We start from the raw sequence: 18,378 nt of genomic DNA, 5'->3' as shown, positions 1-18,378 counted from the left end.
GTTTTGCAGATATTAAAAGCATTTATCAAAGTGTAAAAATTAAATAAAGTGTTTTAAAAAGAGACAAATTGTGCATGTCTTCTTTCTGATTAATGCAATTTGCACTATGCACGTACGGTATTTTTCTTGGTGACTGTTTGTCACAAGTTAAAAATATGTTTGTCATTTTTATTTTATTTGTGCATAGAAAACATTACCTATTTAATAATTTGACTTACTACAAAAAAACACATGGCAGCATTGAAGCAGACATTTAATTATAATACAACTACATTGTAATATAACTACACCTGACTACTACTTTTGCATTAGGGTTTAATACAATATAGGCTACATCAAACTATCTAATCTTGTACTTTTTTGAAGCTAGACTTTAAAGAATGACACTGAAATAAGGCACCTGGACCTATTTTTGAAAGAATAATTATTAATTGTCTAGACCTGACAAAAACAAATAAAAACCTCTATGCACAATATATGGTTATAAAGTCAAAGAAGAAAGTATGATTCATCAGCTTCTCCCCAGATGTAGTGTGTGTTGTTATGTGAAGTTTTTTTGGAAGCAGAAACACTTCAGACAAAAATAAATAAACACACGATTGATTTTGAGTTTCAACATTTATTCTATTTGTTGTTTTCTGTGTTAATATGCCAGAGGGTTTTTGCCAATGTGAAGGAATGATAAAGCTGTAACTCTTGCATCTACAAGCACATTATGCATTCACTCTCACATACCTTCACACACACACTTTCCTTAGCAGCTCAGAGGCCATGCTCCCCAGTGGAAAAGGAGCCCAGTGATAAACATCAGTTCCTCCCTCATCCACTACATCCCTACGGCTCATTCACCCTCCTTCTTCACACACAGCTGGTCCCAAGTCCTTTGGTGGCTTTTTTTTAGTGAACAATCTAAAAAATGACTGCATATGCCTCCAGAGAACTCCCTCCTCCTCACACATACTGAAACCAACACTATTCTAAAAGAATAAACAAAGCACAGTTGGCATCTTACTCATACACCCTCAGACAGTACCGTGTACTGTAGATGCAATTAAGCTTAACAATTTTAGTCTGTTACCATCTTCAGTGGACAATTTTTAGATAGTCTTTACATTTCCACCCCCTTAAATTGACATTTTAGCATTTCCCTGTAAAACTAATAAGTGCTGCAATTTAGTTTGAGTTCAAATAACAAATGCTTACAATTTTGTCACTAAACTGCAGGGCCAGTAAAGACCTTATATAACATTCGGGGAATGCCTTTCAAAAAAATGATTACATGCCCTTAATGTGTCATTTACATACACAGAGGTGTGAATATTTTTAGTCGGGATGTAGGAGTTCTGTAGGCTTGTGATAGGGAAATTAACTCTCAGAAGTTCATTATCCTGCACCTCACCCTACTGTGTCTATACAACACTTTGTCGTTACATAAGCTCCACGATTAGCCTTTAATTTCAAAGCACCATTGTCTTGCAGATACTTGGGAATAACAGTGAGTTAGGAATTAGATACTGGTGTGTTAGGAGGCACTTATAGACATCTAGACCTTTATGCCCTGCCTACTGCCAACAAAACTGTTAACAGGTTAAAAATAAAAACAGGCAGCATTTAGGATTAGTAGTGAAACAGTGTGAAGAGCATCAGACTCTGCTCTACATTTTCTGTTTTGCTGTTCCATCTTCACAGGAAACAGGAATAGGGCGCTCTGAGCCGGAAGATGACCGAGGTGCAGTGATTGTAAGGATACCATCAAATGACAGACAGGCGTTGACATCAGCACTTGACACTCCAGCAGGAAGCCTGTATTTCCTCAGAAACTCTCTTGACACAAAGCCATGGTCATCCTGGAAACAGAATTAGAGTCAGTATATGAGTAACTTGTCACCAAATCAAATTTGTTTCACTATTTCTGCAGATCTCTATAGTCCCTCTGACCTGTCTGCCCTCATGTTTGCCATGTACTGTGATGAACTCGTCACCGATATTGACAGACAGCTCTTCAGGTGAGAAAAACTTCACATCCACATGAATGATGTAGTGATCCTTTTCAATGCGCATCTATACAGACAATATAGCTGTTAGGAACAAATTCTGTTGCATGCCTGCAGCCTGGAGTCAGAGCTGGGCATGAAAAGACACAATAGCTTGTTATTGTCATCTCAGTGCAAGACTCATAATGGCATCAGTGGAAGAGGATATTCTTCTTAATAATATCAGAAAGTCAAATCTCACGTATTAAAAATTTCTGTGCATTTCAATGCATTTAAAAGTCTGTCACATCATTCCACACACTGCAGTGCATTAGTTATTAATGCTGATTTCTGTGATGATGAAGTAGTTTTAGAGATATGGTTGTTATTTCACATGAGACAATTTCATTTTTTCAGGGTAACAGGTACATTTTACTTTACCTCACTGTGTCCATTGTCGGGCCAGTTGAACCAGCGCATGAATGAAGGGCGTATCCAGGGGAAGGACCAGGGGAAGGGCCAGATTAGTGGCCAATCAGTGAGAGGTTCTGCCAAGGAGAGGTCAGAAAGTCGATGTGGAAAGGCCCGACGGTACCAGGGATACTGGATGGGGATATCCATGATGAGATTCCAGAGGAAATGTAAAAACGATGGGTATGAGGGAGGCAGATTCTTGGTTAGCCTGAGATTGGTGCTGCTGTGCTCTCCTGCACCACATTTATAGGCCTATTCCCCCCATCCCACCCGGTCTTTGTCTCTGTTCACATCCTCTGTATCCCCCTCCCCTCCGTAACCTCCCATGCACAGTTGCATAGTGACTGCCAACAGGCTGAACTTTCTGGAACAATGATGTCAACTGTTTATCCCTCCATCTCCCTCATTGTTTCATCTATCTGACTGTGACTGGTTTCTCTCTCTCTCTCTCTCTCTCTCTCTGTCTCTCTCTCTCTCTCTCTATAACTCTGTGTCTCTGTCTCTCCCTTCTCCCAGTCATGAGGTGACACTGGCTCGGAGTACTGCTGATGCCCCCATACTCATTCCACAGGAAATGCCCCTGTCCGGATCTCTGTGTGTGTCTGTGTGTGATTGTGAGTGTGTTTGTTTGAGAAATAGCTGCCAGAGCATTAGCCTGCTGTGCCAGAAGCTTTAGGTTTGTGTGCAGAATGGATGTGAGGTTGAATGGGAATTGATGAGTTTGTATGGGACGGCATTAGTTGACACTCTAAGCGTGTATCATTTTGCTATGAGCTCAGATGTAAAATATGAAGTCCTTTTCAACTGTCCAACAGTTGTGCCAACTGAATTTCTTTCAGTCTGTGCTTCATCCTCCCAGAGTTGTGTTGTCTCCAACATTGCTGCACACATTAAATCTATATCTGCAAGCAATGCCATGCTACAGACACTTTACAACCAGCATGCAACCACTGTTAGTGTCTTCCTTTTTTAATTCCCTTTTTTTCTTTATAGTTTTGAGTTTTTTGTGTATCTATATAATATCGTGTAGGCTAACTGGGTGTTTCCTTGGTGCTCACTGATGTTCCTCCTTAAAATGAGACACCTGTTTAAGTTGCTATCTGCCATGTCTCTTAGCAACGTCTCCTTTTACTATTTAAAACTACAATGGGTGGAAACATCAATTTGTAAACGTATTTAATTGTACATTCAGTGCGACTGTTTTGGTTTATATTGGTTTAGACCATAGCCTGTTAATATTAGTCTTTGGTTTAGACCGGTTTAAATCATAGACAGTGGTTTAAATAGAACTACAGTTACTTTACTTCCTGTCTGTTTAGCGTCGTTACCATGGTGATGCGCCTTGCCCCAGTAGCGAGCAGTGTGTCGTTGGATAATAGAAATTCGTTAATTTGTTAAAATTACCGTTGTGACCGCAGAAATGGACTTACCGGCTTCATATTACGGGGAACTTGATAAAAGAAACCCAGTTGTTTCAGCCTTTGAACGAGACATTAACTCGTTTATAACACTAATGAAACGAGTCGCTTCTTCGACCAGCCAAGACAACGGCTCTCATGCTAAAGGGTGAGATATTAAGAACCAACGTAGCGTTATCTTAATGCTGTTTACTCTGCGCAAAACTAGCTATAGTTAAACTTTGAAGTCAGCGAAACAGTTAGGATAACTATACCAATGGCAGCTGTAACGTTACGCCAGAAGAAACATGTTTTGACTAATACACTTAACTAATAAAAACTAATTAAAGCTAACTAATAAACAATTTGTTTAGTTAGCTAGCTAGTTCAGGATGTGTAACGTTAGTCAACAGTCAGGACAGGCTTCTTTTTGACTGCAGGTGCGTAACGTACGCTAACGTTAGCTAGCTAATTGCTGTGGATCTTTGGGTGCTGTACAGGGCCTCAGATTTTTAAATTTGGTTTTCTGAATTATTATCAGTGGAGTTGATTAAAACAGTGATTGAAGTCTGATACATAGCTAGCTAAACATCCTTTGGATTGGCCACAATTTTGGAGTATATTTATTTTATATTACTTACATTTTAATGTTGTCCGTCAGTCTGGTTACATATCAAATTTAACATTAGCCTGTTTTTAATTTGATTTTCATTTTTAAGGATTAAAATCTTGGTGGAGATCTGGAAAAAGTACAAACATCGATTGCCTCCGAAATTGTACCAGGAGCGCATGTTGCAGATTGCAGATTTTCTCTTTGGGATTAAGGTAATTCGCAGTAGCCTTGCTGCTGCTAATATCTTGTTTCCACAGGTGTAGCTAGTTTATTGCTTTACTAGCTGCATTCCATCAAAAACTAATTCAATTCTAGCTTCACAATCAGAAAACATAATCAGGGTCCCTGAACTCTGGTCAGTGTTGGATGCTGTGCATAGTATGCTTATTTACTTATCAGTCAAAATAAAGCTGCAGTGGGTAGAATACAAATAAACACCAGCATTTGAAGAAGAGTGAGACCTCTTCCTGCAGGCTGCAGCTCTCCCTCTTCCTCCTCTTTCGCAATTCTTTCTCTGAAATGACCTATTATGACCAAAGTATCCCATGATGGCAAGATTTTATGAAGCCTGAATACAGAGCCAAGAGGAATGCAGAAGTCTGGTTTTCACTCAGACTACTTGAATTACAATATGTTAAAAGTCCATAATAAAAAAGTCTATAATAAAAAATTATTATGGATTTTTTGCCCAACAACGCCAAAAATACTACAGCTTTAAGGTGATGCCAAATGCTTTAGGTTAGGTTTTGGCAATTTGTGTCATAATGTGATACATCTAAGCACTCTCTGGGATAGAAAGGAGAAATTGTTTCATTGGTTATTGGGCTTACACAATTTGCCTGGTTTGTTCTACATAAACTTGTACCTTAATGTTGTCTGCCCCTCATTGCCTCTTTTCTCTCCTCAGAATTCCTCATTTCCCTACTGTTACTGTTATGTGTTGGTTCCATTAGCCAATTTATTTTTTACTCCTCCAAAACTGACTGCGGCAATTGGCCCAGGTTTCTTCTGCACAACACACATTTACAGTTGCCATTACATCTTTCCTTCCTCTCCTCTTTGTTTGTAGTTGTACCAGCTCGCTCTTTGGCAGGGCTACAGTCTCCACCTGCTGCAGTTCAACTCGGTGAAAATAACTGACATCACAGATGTGGACCACTTCATGGCTTGCTTCTTCCCTGAAGGGTTTGACACAGACCAAGATACCTTTACCATGAAGGTACACTGTTATATGTGAGCTTATGTGCAGTGAGTTGCTGTGTAATATATTTGACTATCCATAGTCTGACTGAAGTGAAAAGCATGCTATACTTGTTGTACTTTGTTGTTTTATATTAATCAGAATTTTTTTTCATGTGGAGAAAGGTCATTGATATTTAAAGGCGTTTGTTCCTGAACTGTTATATATCTACAGTATATGCTGTAAGTTGCATAATGTGTGTGTGTGTGTGTGTGTGTGTGTGTGTGTGTGTGTGTGTGTGTGTTTGTAGATCCGTGCAATGCAGGGCTGTGCCCTGTGTATATTTGAGCAAGAGAAAAGGCACAGCATCCTCAGCCAGAAGGGACTCTGTAAACTTCTGCATTTGCTGAACTTCATCAGGATCATGATGCAGGCATTTCAGCAACATGAGCACCTGTGCTGGCAAATATATAATGGTATAATAATACTACTAATATAGTTTTGTCCAGTATTTGCTTTTTGTCTGACAAAATATTTTGGTAGAACAAATTGAGTTGTCAAAGTGTGAGACAGGACAAGATGAGAATTTAAAATGAAGTGAGACATTACGAGATTCTACTGTATTTGATATATTACTGTAGAACTAACATCTTTCTCTTTTTCTTCTAACCTTTTCCAGGTTCATTACACATCTACACCATCTGCCGTTACCTGATGACCATGAATTGTAGTGCGGAGGTACTAAGAGATGGATAGATGATAGATGGGACTTGTACTACTGTATTTCTGGTTGCAACTTGGCAACTGATTAGTCTTCCAAAGAGCTTTTTCAAAAGATAATTTTTGCCATGGCTGATACATTCTAAATGGAGTGGTAAAATGGATGAGGGTGAGAAATTGTGTGTGACAGACATGGTGCAAATGTTTGATAATGAGGCCTTGGGAGATCTGGAAAAACCCTAACTAACTGGTTAATGTGGTTAACCAGTCAGTTTTAACATGGTGTTTTTTTCTTTGCTAATTATTTGAGTTTTTAGTGATTCACTCTCTTCTGCACATTGGTTGGTGTCCTTAACCTCCCTCTGGTGTTTTGCAATGCGACTCCTAAAACACAGTGGTACTTTTACCTAAAGAAAATAATGTGTTGATAACCAGAAATTAGTTTGAACTATAATGTAGATATAATTGTGTGTGTAACGGTAGGGTTCCACACAGCGAAACACCTCGCGAATTTTGGCCAGCGAAATCTTGGTGCCGTGGTCGCGAAAACAACACGCAAGACATTTTAATCACATACACATTTTCACGTTACAGCTCTGATAACCTTTGCCATCTTGGTCCTCCAAAAACAAACACGCGGACCTGATTGGTTCTTGAGTTATCTTCATTTGAATAAAGTTAAACTTTTGTCAACTTTGTTTTGCTTGCCTTGGCGATTCGCTCTCATCTCGCCCAATCAGGGCGAATATCGTCTTCATTCAACCTCACTGAGAGTGAAGCGAAATTTCGCTGTGTGGAACCCTACCATAATGATTCTTTATACCACCATTTATGATCCTGTCCAGGCACTGGAGTACCTTCTGTGGGCAAGCATCAGTTTAGAGCTGTCCATTCCTCTGATGACTGCTAAGTATTTGCCATGGATTGTCACCCTCTACTGTGCTGTCTGCCACTGTTACTATAACAACCAGGCTGCTGTGCAGGCAGAGGTGAAAGACACACATCATCTGCAACCAGACACTTGCAAGCACACAATATTAACAGACTATTCACAGGCTGATATAATAAGTTATTATTTAACGAAATTTAATCTACAGATTAAAATCACATAGAAAAGGTACATACAATTATTTTTTTAATTATTTTGAAAGTTCTGTTGCCCATCTGTGTTTTGTTTGTGTGTCTTGAAATGCTTTCAGGAATTTGCCAGGAGAGCCCTTGGAAAAATCAATGAGCTAGCAAAGCTGGAGGAGCAGAATGAAGTTCCTGCCACCAGAGAGACTCAGAGAGCTTACAAAGAAGCCTCTATCAAGGCAGGAGACTCCTCTTAACGAAATATACTCTTAATACTGTGACTGTGATAAAATATTAGAGAGTAGAGATCATTCACACATCTCAGCCACCACTGTGTGTATGAATACAGACACATACAGATCGTTTCTCTCTGAAGATGTAGGAAGTTTCTTGTGACTTTCTATGTCCAATTTAACAGTTTGTTGTTTTGCTTTTACAATGTTGGCGTGCTCTTCTTTAGTTTATCAAAGAAATGGTGATTCACATCTCTTTTTTTTCCTAGCTGGCTGCCATGATTTTCAAGCGTGCAGTGTTTGAGGCCAGAAGGAGACACAAACCCATTTTCAGAATCAAAACCAAAAGCACCTTGAAGGACATACCCAATGTAATAAGATGCACTTTACTGCCATGTGATCATATTCAGTGTTAAAGTGATGGTTCGGAGTAATTTCTCCCTAGGCTGTTTTGCACCTTGACCTCGAGCCAAACAACCCCCCATAAGCTTTTTTTCCCTTGTTATAACGTTGGTCGAGTTAGCGTTTGTAACTACACCAGAAGTATATTTAAATAACAATTGCCTGATGGATACTCCTCTTGGCTGCTATCGCGCGAGATCCTGCACAGAGCACATCTATTGCTTTTAAACCGCAGCCGGGATATATACAACTGTGTGGCATCTTGTCCTATCGCCTCACGCTGCAGTAGCTGCTTCTGCTGTTCACTCGCTTCTTGGATCTTCTTCTCCAGTAGTCTTTTCCGGCAATAGATGCTGTGCTCTGTGCGTGATCTCGCGCGATAGCAGCCAAGAGGAGTATCCATCAGGCAAGTGTTATTTAAATATACTTCTGGTGTAGTTACAAAGTTTCTAATGCCTCATTTTTATAAGTACAGGAACTATTTGTACTACTGTAGACGTTTGGTTTCATTCCGGGCATTATTAGTGGGGTACTTTACGTGATACAAACGTGGATCCATTAGCGCCTGCACTAAGCTAACCAGCTGATAACGCTAACTCGACCAACGTTATAACAAGGGAAAAAAGCTTATGGGGGGTTGCTTGGCTCAAGGTCAAGGTGCAAAGCAGCCTAGGGTGAAATTACTCCGAACCATCACTTTAAATATCATCTTTAAGCGTCCTTGTATACCTGCCTGTATCTACTGTAGGTGCCGTGGCCTCGTACTACAACAGAGCGCATGCTAATGGGCCTGTTTGACAGCAGTGCAGCGCAGTTCTTGGGCATCTTGGAAGCACTTTGGGACAGCACCAGACGCCCGCTGCAGACGAGGATGCCAGATGATCCAGAGCTGCAGGAGGTCATCCTAGAACTCCTGTCTGCTGGCATTAGTATATTATCTGGTTAGTAAAAGAAACACACAACAGAAAAAAACACTCTGCAGTGATTACAGTAAGTGCACGATTAAGGAAACCTATAGGTGCTGCACAAGGTTACAAACATTTACAATTTAATTGGGTGTTTAAGGTGAGGAATGCTCACTTTGTGTATTGAATGATGTGCTTTTATTTTCCTGTTTGTGAAGGAGTCACAACTACTAGTAAGTCTCTTGTGAGTCTTAGTGCACTGACACCAACATCCACGTTAATGGATTTAGCCATTGCAGGTTAGTCACTGTTTTCTTTGTCCTTTTTTCTCACATTACAATCAACATGTACAGCACTTTATCACATGTTGCAAGGTGTTTGTTTTTCGCAGTGCTTTGGAAATCATGTCAAGTAATGTGATGTCTTGTGTTGCTAGGAGAAAACAAAGTGCCCATCATGTCTGCGATGAGGTTTATTAAGATGTTGTTTCAGTACAAGCAGCCAGATGCTTTCACTGAACTTGCCAGAGAGATACTGCAGGTTTTGTCTGTGAGTAGTACACAAGCATCTCATTATTCACAAAAGGGGAATACACTCCATTGCTCTCAGTTCTCACTTATTATTATTATTATTATTATTATTATTATTATTATTATTATTATTATTATTATTATTATTATTATTATTATCTCACTTATGTATTCTTGTGTTTCCAATTTGAGTTTCATATGTTCTGTGTCTCTAAATGATGAGTGTCTCTCTCTGTGTCAGGGTGTGGAAGGTCAGTCATTCAGGAGGGCAGAGCTGGAGCTTGCTTTACTTGACAGTTTCAACAGTCTGCTGTCTTCCCAGAGGAGCCATCCTAGAGAGGACAACATAGTTGATGGTAGCAAACGTAAAATTGTGCCACTTATGGACTGGATTAGATAATCCAAACCTCTAAACCTTTATGTAGATAAATGGCTTAATAGAAACTGTCCACAAGGGATTCTTATAAGCCATTCATCGCTGTTGCCTAGACCACATTGATCATTGAACAACCTGCTGCTTTTCCTTTATTCCTTGAGTTGAATATTTCACTGTGTTACCAAGCTGCTGTCAAATTTATGTGTATCTTACCGTGTTACTTCCTGTCAAATATTAGCTGACACACTTTAAGATTTAATGTTCATTACCTAGCATTCAGATTAGGTACTAATACCATGTTCAACATTGGGCCTCAGCTACTTGATCACAAATATTGAATACTGATTTCAGTTATCTCTGAAATGTAATGTGGTTATTTTGTTTGATGATTCCAACAGACAGACACAAGTCTTCATTCTCAATGAGTGATGAGTTCATTGGCCTGGTAGACACCCTGCACAAGTCTGTTTGTGGCTCTGCTCCTGTAAGTGTCTATGCTATGTGTGTGTTTGTGTTGGGGTTGGTATACCAGGGACTAGGATTACACTTAGAGGTAGAGCTAATTAGTTTAGTGTCAATATACTGTACAGTGTTGAGCAAGTTACTTTGCTAGTTACTATCATTCTGAATTCTAATGCTATACACTACTTTTGCTTTACTTTTGAGTTACTTTTACTTTAATAACTGCATAAGTATGACTTGGCAGGTAGCTTGTGAATTTCATCTCAACCATTGAATTCCAGCAACAGGAAATAACGTTACTTTTTTACTCACAGATTTTTTTTCTCTGGTGCCGAAATGTTTCGCGGTGTTCACTTCATTTCGGGTTAAAATGCATTGTAACGCGGGATACTGAGATTGTAACGGGATTAATATTAGTGAACCTTTATTAGTAATGCGTTTATTACTGGGTTACAGCAAAAAGCAATACATTACTGTAATTGCATTACTTTTGTAACGCATTACTCCCAATACTAATACTGTATGTATGTGTGTTTGTGTAGGAGGTGCAGCCAGATGGAGATCTGGTTTTGGATGTTGTGTTATTTCTGTGGGGTAAAGTGAAGCTGGGTATCCAGAAAGATCAGCTGCATAACCTAGAGTTTACACACTACCTTGAGAAGGTAGATAATTATGACAAGGTATGTATTTAAAAAGGTAAGCATTACTGGAACTGTTGACTGTTGCTACTTTTATCCTCTTCACAGCATAGATTTTTTGGGGGGAATTTAGGACTGAGCTTGAACTGTAACATTAATTTCAACACAATAAAACACATACATTAACTTATATTTGCCTAAAGTGTTTACAGTGTGTTTAATGTAAATGTCCTACTTATTTCTTTTCATGCATTGCTGTGTATGTAACATGTTTGCAGTGGCTGTGGTGTCTGTCTATGCTGTGTGAGGTGGCCTTTGCCTGTGACCTGGCAACTATCGACTGCATAATGACAGCAGATATGATCCACACATTAGCCATACTGCTAGAGAGTACAGCTGAATGCAGTAATCAATATCCAGGTGAGTTCTAGTTATACCATTTGCTGTGTTTCAGTCAGTAGGACAGCTGAAAACATGCATATTTTGTACTTCATCTTGTGTCATTTATTTATATTATAGAATATCACTGTGGTATTTGATTGGTCACTCAGACACACCCATGTCATGTTCACATAGTCGGACAATATTATTGTTCTCATGTCTTATGTCTAGGAGCTCTTGAAGCAGACTGTGAGGGTGTGAAACCACGCTATTTCTCTCTTCTTGAGGTTTGTGAATAGATTGACTGTCTATGCAGGGCATCAAATGATAGTTCTGTATATTACAATTATTTATTATTATATAAGTGTAAGCATGTGATGACAAAACATATCATACATATCACTCCAATGTGCTGTTTTCAGTCTCACTTTTTCAGAAATATTGCACAAAAAAATGCATCATCCAATGTGGGTTTGTGTGCTTGCAGAAATCAAGTACAGAGCTGCTTCAGAAGGTGTGTGAGGTGGTGGAGAGAGGTCTTGAAGCTCTGGCAAAGGGTGTAGCTACACTGCTGCCCCAAGATTCCTCAGCAATCACTGACTCTGCCTTCATTCAGGTAGGAAGTCAACCAGTCCAACACTCAGTCTGACAATTGTTCATTTTACACCAAGTGTTGCTTTGACTTAGGATCTCAACATTGTATTGTAAGATGAAAAAAAAGTGTAGCTTGAGAAAATGCAGTGGGTTAGTGTTACTAAAATCTGTTTTCCTCTTATTCGGATAGAAATTTAGTCTCCTCCCTCCATCAACTCCCTCCATATCTTCTCTGACATCATCAGAAGAGGGAAATGAAGAAGATGAAATAAGTGAGAAGGGAAAAGAAGCAGAGGAATCTAAGGCAGAACCAGATAGTAAAGCCTTTCCACACACTCAGTCTACACATATGTTCCTGCTGGCCACAGACCTTCATCTAGAGCTAGACATCATCCACCACAGGGCTTCCCTCAAGTTACTACAGCTGAATGCAGGTCAGACTCACTGCCACACTGACAATTTTACTCACAGGTGATTTTGAGTTTGTACTTGATTTTACATTGATAAAAATGATGGCATATCCTAACCCAGCGCTTGCTGATTTGGTAACAGAAGTTGAAATCTTTGCCAGTAATTAATGGTTAATGATAATTAATAAAAAATTAAATGTCTGCCAATAAATCATGCCTAATTAACAATATAGTGGTTTGTCCCGGGGCCTTTTGGTTGTGTCTAGTCGTGGAGTCTGAACTGTTGGATCGGATCAACAAGAACAAGGTGTCCAAAGCTCTTTTCCTGATCCAGAAAGCCTCGATGGCGTACAACAACATGGGGCCAAATAACAGCAACAAAACCAAGAGTCTGCTAGAGGTTACACATTCACAAACATTCACACTTTCTTAGATACAGTCAGCTGTGTAAAAATGGGCTATTTTCACATGCACCACAGTAATATAACATGGTCTTAACTAATAAATACTATTTTGTTTCTTAAGCCATAATAAACAGTGAGGCCAGCTAGTGTTGTCAATTGTTGGAATTTAAACCTTTTACTTTTTAACTTTTAGAGGCCTCAATGGCACATTTAATTTCTGTACACACTGTATAGGTAAAAGGACTCAGATGTAGCCATTTTTACTGATGACTGGTGATTTAGGTGACCTTTTATGAAGTGTACATAATACAACTGGTTTGTACGTCTGCTCTTGCCAGGAGGCCTCCACCTTGATAGAGAAAGCAGGGGTGGAAGAGAGAAAACTGTATATCTCCACCACCCCTAAGACTCCAGCTGAAAACAAAGGGATGAAGGAGAAAGAAGAAAACCCTCCACCTCCCCCCATCCTGCTCTCACGTACTGACCACTCCTTAACCTTTGCCCCAGCACCTTATAACTTAGAGGGACAAGTGAGATTTTAATTTACTATTCTAACAAGTAGCAAATAATCCTACACAATTTCTATACTTTTTTTTTTATAATATACGTTTGTTTTTTCGTGTTTCTTTCCAGGTGTGCTGGTACCAGCTCTGCGGCCGTGCAGCTGAGGGCATTAACCGGAAAGTCCGCCTTGGAGACTGCAGTCTGCCAGGAACTGGAAATATGGTACAATTTATCTCTGTCAAAGAGTGTCAGGTCTAGTGGAATAAATTTTCACCAACTTGTATGAGCTGGTGTGTGCCCATAATTAGGTCTGACTTTGTATGTTTCCAGGTACCAGCAGTATCTGATGAGTGCATGCTGAGGGTAGAGGGGCTGGAGCCCAACCAGAAGTATTTGTTTGCTGTAGCAGCCTACAACAGCCAGGGCAAGCTACTGGGCAACAACATAGGAGGGTCAACATTCCCACTGCTGGCATCCCTGCCGATACCACTGCTCTCCACGTGGGCTCACTTGGCACAGGTACACAACACACAAGTGAAAACTAGTAGACACTTGGTACTAGTTTGTCACCTCACCACTCTCTTCACTTGCTGGGTCCAGGTGCTTTTCCTGGTGATAGAAAACCCCTGGGGAAGAAAAGCAGGGCTTTGGTCCAACACTTTCACCCTCACACATATGTACACGTTGCCTTATTTGGGAGGGGGAGATGGAGAGCCTTTAGGCATTATAATGATGACTCACACTGCTGTTGCTCATTGTTGGGATTTTGGCCCATGCCAAACTGATGGATACGTTAACACTGTTCCCCACAGAGCCACAGACAAAGCAGGGTTATGGTTGTAACATTTTTTACTCCTTCCTTAGGTGGCATTTCAAACAGAGCAGTATGCCGTAGCAAAGAGAGCCTGCAGAGAACTGTGGATCCACTATACCTACCCTGACCCCAGGTCCCACAGCGCACAGGAACGACTCACTATCACAGGGTGAGGAGGGAAACACATCACATAGTTCAAGTCAAGGAGTCTGTATTTCTTTGCTTTTTCAAATATCTTTTTGCTCTATCCCCATTCGCTTTGCTGAAGGCTACATATCCAGACCCTGCAACACTCCTCTCCTCACCTGTGTCAGTTGTTCCTCGCTTCCATCTTCATTGAGACGGAGATCAACATTCAGCAGGGATCGCTCTATTGTGACTCATTCAGTGACAATGGACCATTTATCTGGGAACAGGTACAAAATTTATCTGGATAGAGAGGTGGTCATTATGTTAGGTGATTATGTATTTTCCACATGGAATGACTGTCATAAACAGTGTGTTGGATAGTTATCATTATTAGCAGGATCCCAGTGTGCAAGTTTATGTTCCTTTTTTGCTTGTATTTACACAGATTAATGATATAAATTAAACATGAATAAATGATATGTGCACGTGTTTGAATGCAGGAAGCCAGACTGGCAGAGTGTGAACGAATGCTGGTGGCCATGGACCTGGCAATGTGGTTGAATGATGGTAGCGCTGCCGTGCAAGCTGTAGTTACATGTTATGGCCTCCTGGCGCCTCTAATCTTCCATCAGATCTTTTGCAACCCTGTGGTACAGGTATGCAATACCTCATCCATTTAAGTTTTAATATTTTGTCATACAAGTGACAACTTTACTTTGTTAACAATGTAAAATAATACAAACTGTAAACAATTCATAACTGTGTGTATGGTCACTATTCCTGTATTCTGATGTGCAGGTGCTAAAAAAATGCTTGATAGTTTTGGAGGAGAATTCAGGTCTTCTCAAACAAAAATGGACTGGAAACACCTCAGAGTCATTAATGCACATGATAGCCTGCATCACCTACTACCTGTCCAAGGTGTGTCTGCATGTGTTTATGTACTGTTTAAACTGTTTATCTGCATGCACACCATACAAGTTTCAGTGCTCTTGAAAACGTGTATTTGAGTTGCATGCTAAAACTTAGCATTAACTCTTAACTTGCCTTTATTGTAGAGCAACGTAACTACTTTTTCACGATTTGTAGTAGTGTCACATTTAAAATAATTCAGTGCAAAAATGACTTCAATACAAGTAAATTAAAAATGTTTTCAATTTTATTGTAATTTTACTACCATCTTTCATAGAACATAGTATGTATGTATGTATGTTTGTATCATATATATACTTTTTACGTAGTGGTGATTGTTACCACTCATCCACAGTGACTTACAATTCATTCATCCTTCATCCTTCATCCTTCCTGACCAGGCATTACGAGTCCTCAGGGAGCATCAGATGGCTTCTGTATTGATGGATTGTGGTCGCAGCCTGCTCCAAGAGGTCTATGATGCCCAGCTGCAGATCAGTAGAATTGCCAATAAAGCTGTGGGTGTAAGAAACAAGTGTAGATTTATTTTATAATTTAGCCTCACTCTTAGAGTGATTTAAGATTATGAAATGAAATAAATATGATTACCCAATGTATTTTCAGATTTTTATAAAAGACTGACATATTTTTACTGATGTTATAATATTAAATCATTTCAAATATACTCCAAATTAAGTACATTTTGCGCCACTGTTCTGTTGTGTGTGTGTGTGTGTGTGTGTGTGTGTGTAGTCTAAGACAGATCATGCTGCAATCAAGGGTGAAATAAAGATAAGCCTTCAGCTGAAGGCACTGCATTGGAAGAACAAGAAAAGAATCACATCTGAAGCAGCTCTCACAGCTCTCACTGTAGACAATGGTAACACACACACACACACACACACTTTCTCTCATTTTATTAATACAGCTTTTATTTCAAAATTTTGGCAACAAAATATTACACACTTAATGAAAGTTGATGAAAATAATTTAAAAAAAAAACACTGAAACTAACACTGCCATGTAACACATGTTTTTAGAAAGCTGAAAATTCTAGTTAAAAAACTAGAATTTAAAATATTTCATTACATTTTTGTTTGAATCTCTCAGCTGGTTAACTTTGTGATTGTTCTGTGAACAATTAATATACTTTGTCAAGCATAATAGATGATATTGCAGTTACACATAGATTCATATAGTATTTTCTCCTAAACTCCACGTTGTATACAATTGTTTTTTTCTGTAGAGACTGCACGCCCACTGACTGGCTGTGAGGATCCAACCATAATGTATGATGTGATCTCCAACAGCACATTAAAGGAGGCCTATCAAGATGGTGAGTGGCACACACATACTTTTTCAATGAATAATTAGTCTTGTTCATTTACACTTGTGTTTGTGTGTTTTTATAGTGATGAAGCACAGACGCAAGGTATATTTTATTGAGTTTGCGGCACTACTTGTCCAGAGAACCATGGAAGAAGGCCACCCGGACCTTGTGTTAAAGTGGGGACAAAGCATGTTTGAATTTCTTTCCAGGTGTGCTTTGACTATTCAACTCTTTGCTGATTTAAAAAAAGAAATGGTAAAATAAAAGATTTCAGCTTTAATTTCATAATCGTTGTATCCTTTCAAACTCAAATAAATACTGTTATAGTCAAAACATGAAACAATGCATTAGTGTCGAGCCACTTATGTATGGTTCATACTGCACTGTATTACAGATAGTAGCTGTTTTGCCTCGCTGATAAAAGCTTGACAGTATGCGAATGGTTCTCTCTTTGTCAGGCGTGATGAGGTGATGGGACTGTCCACTAAATATTTGGAGGGAAACAGTCAGAGTAAAAGAAGAAGTAGTGCTCAGGCTCCAAAAGGAAATGAACCACCACAGGTAAGAATAATATACACACAAATACTAACCACATGCATGTAGATTCACAAGGACATACAATATCCTAAACATCTGTGCTATACAAAGATTTTTTTGCATCACCATTTATTGGCAATGATCTACCAAGCAGCTGAGGTGGCATCTCGCCTTTTGCAGGTGATGCCCCTCTGGCATCATTTGAGTCTGACCATGCCAAGCGTAATGAGCTATAGGAATCCACATAAATATTTTTTTACTGATGTAAAACTGTTTTAAGACATACTGTATATTAGTTTTTTTAGTTTCTGATATTGTAAAGTAGCTCCAACCTACTGTGTAGCCATATGTTCAACAAATTCCCTGTGGATTGCTCCTAATTGTAGTGCCTTATGTATACCGTAGACACCCATCACAACCATACGTAAGTACAGTACATTAGGGATGTACCCTAACCCCAAATATTTTGTGCTGCTTTATGTAGAAGAACAAGAACACACCTTCACATGATGATACAAGAAAGAAACTAAAACAGAAAATGCCCCCCAGCATGCTTCAGAGAGTGAGAACTAACAGGTACAGTATGTATATGTGTGTTGTGGTCATGTGTTTGTGCGTAATTATATGTGTGGGTCCACATAACCACATGTGCACTGGACTTCTATCCTTGTATGTGTAGGGAAATGCAGGTTGTGGAGAACCTGCTAACCATAATGTCGTATATGGTGCAACGCCACAAGAAGCATCTTCAGCTGAGGAACATGTGCTGTGAGGAGAGAGTGTGGAAGTCTCACCTCAACTACAGCATGGCTCAAGCCCATTTAGCGCTGCTTTACCAGGGGCTGGACCAGCTGCATGGAGGAGCCTTGCAGCACAGGTTTATTCACAAGACACCAGCTCCCTTACTTCACCTTTTCTGTGTTTTTTATTGATCAGTTACATCAGTTACATTAACTAGCCCAAGGGCTTGGGCTGTACAGTTTCTAATTGGCCCTGAGCAGCATTAGTCAGTCTTAAATAATATTGCATATATACGGTATATGTGTGTGTGTGTGTGTCTGTGTGTGTGTGTGTGTGTGTGTGTGTGTGTGTGTGTGTGTGTGTGTGTGTGTGTGTGTGTGTGTGTGTGTGTGTGTGTGTGCATGCCTATAATATTTATGTTCTGTATGTACTTTGTTTCAGTTACAGGCAGTTAAATCCCTTGTGTTTCTCTCTGGCCTACTCTGGTGTCCTAGTGTGGAAGAACTCACAGCCACAGCAGTCTTCTAAATATGAGGCTGTCTCTGAGAGAGACTCCTCTCCCTCTGGTCTTAGGGAGTATGTGGCTGCACACCAAAAGAGAAGCAAAAATGAGGGTGAGGAACACTCAAATTAGAAGAAAAAGTC

The 18,378-nt window shown here is 39.6% G+C and overlaps 2 protein-coding genes across 10 annotated transcripts in view; one reads left to right on the top strand and one right to left on the bottom strand.

Annotated features, from left to right (window-relative positions):
- Window positions 1-620: 620 nt before the first annotated feature.
- LOC114566682 (alpha-crystallin A chain) lies at window positions 621-4,453 on the bottom strand. Of its 2 annotated transcripts, XM_028595352.1 has the most exons (4): window positions 3,878-4,453; window positions 2,415-2,576; window positions 1,939-2,061; window positions 621-1,847 (listed from the first exon to the last, which is right to left on the bottom strand). In XM_028595352.1, exons 1-4 carry the CDS (start codon window positions 3,884-3,886, stop codon window positions 1,656-1,658), a joined length of 486 nt encoding a protein of 161 aa, XP_028451153.1. In that variant the 5' UTR covers window positions 3,887-4,453; the 3' UTR covers window positions 621-1,655. The 2 variants fall into 2 exon arrangements, with proteins under 2 accessions (XP_028451153.1, XP_028451150.1); XM_028595349.1 differs by lacking the exon at window positions 3,878-4,453 and having other exon boundaries at window positions 2,415-2,746.
- cfap54 (cilia and flagella associated 54) overlaps window positions 3,752-18,378 on the top strand; it is a 26,722-nt gene continuing 12,095 nt past the window's right edge. For 3 of the 8 annotated variants that reach the window (XM_028595344.1, XM_028595345.1, XM_028595342.1), the window contains exons 1-34: window positions 3,753-4,013; window positions 4,564-4,669; window positions 5,527-5,676; window positions 5,948-6,113; window positions 6,317-6,375; window positions 7,203-7,346; window positions 7,557-7,670; window positions 7,934-8,035; window positions 8,815-9,007; window positions 9,190-9,270; window positions 9,408-9,520; window positions 9,743-9,857; window positions 10,276-10,361; window positions 10,882-11,019; window positions 11,256-11,397; window positions 11,590-11,645; window positions 11,846-11,974; window positions 12,143-12,386; window positions 12,629-12,762; window positions 13,105-13,296; window positions 13,400-13,492; window positions 13,601-13,789; window positions 14,135-14,253; window positions 14,353-14,500; window positions 14,714-14,869; window positions 15,012-15,134; window positions 15,527-15,649; window positions 15,879-16,005; window positions 16,372-16,461; window positions 16,538-16,664; window positions 16,914-17,016; window positions 17,477-17,568; window positions 17,672-17,869; window positions 18,175-18,347. In XM_028595344.1, the coding sequence (XP_028451145.1) occupies window positions 3,868-4,013; window positions 4,564-4,669; window positions 5,527-5,676; window positions 5,948-6,113; window positions 6,317-6,375; window positions 7,203-7,346; window positions 7,557-7,670; window positions 7,934-8,035; window positions 8,815-9,007; window positions 9,190-9,270; window positions 9,408-9,520; window positions 9,743-9,857; window positions 10,276-10,361; window positions 10,882-11,019; window positions 11,256-11,397; window positions 11,590-11,645; window positions 11,846-11,974; window positions 12,143-12,386; window positions 12,629-12,762; window positions 13,105-13,296; window positions 13,400-13,492; window positions 13,601-13,789; window positions 14,135-14,253; window positions 14,353-14,500; window positions 14,714-14,869; window positions 15,012-15,134; window positions 15,527-15,649; window positions 15,879-16,005; window positions 16,372-16,461; window positions 16,538-16,664; window positions 16,914-17,016; window positions 17,477-17,568; window positions 17,672-17,869; window positions 18,175-18,347 (4,471 nt within the window). In that variant the 5' untranslated portion in view covers window positions 3,753-3,867. Of the gene's footprint in view, window positions 4,014-4,065; window positions 4,285-4,327; window positions 4,462-4,563; window positions 4,670-5,526; window positions 5,677-5,947; window positions 6,114-6,316; window positions 6,376-7,202; window positions 7,347-7,556; window positions 7,671-7,933; window positions 8,036-8,814; window positions 9,008-9,189; window positions 9,271-9,407; window positions 9,521-9,742; window positions 9,858-10,275; window positions 10,362-10,881; window positions 11,020-11,255; window positions 11,398-11,589; window positions 11,646-11,845; window positions 11,975-12,142; window positions 12,387-12,628; window positions 12,763-13,104; window positions 13,297-13,399; window positions 13,493-13,600; window positions 13,790-14,134; window positions 14,254-14,352; window positions 14,501-14,713; window positions 14,870-15,011; window positions 15,135-15,526; window positions 15,650-15,878; window positions 16,006-16,371; window positions 16,462-16,537; window positions 16,665-16,913; window positions 17,017-17,476; window positions 17,569-17,671; window positions 17,870-18,174; window positions 18,348-18,378 lie in introns of those variants that run through there. The other 5 variants (XR_003694080.1, XM_028595348.1, XM_028595343.1 and 2 more) reach the window with 4 other exon arrangements.

Source organism: Perca flavescens, chromosome 13 (genome assembly GCF_004354835.1).
Source record: "Perca flavescens isolate YP-PL-M2 chromosome 13, PFLA_1.0, whole genome shotgun sequence".
Taxonomy (NCBI): domain Eukaryota; kingdom Metazoa; phylum Chordata; class Actinopteri; order Perciformes; family Percidae; genus Perca; species Perca flavescens.
This window is presented reverse-complemented; position numbering and strand designations above follow the sequence as displayed.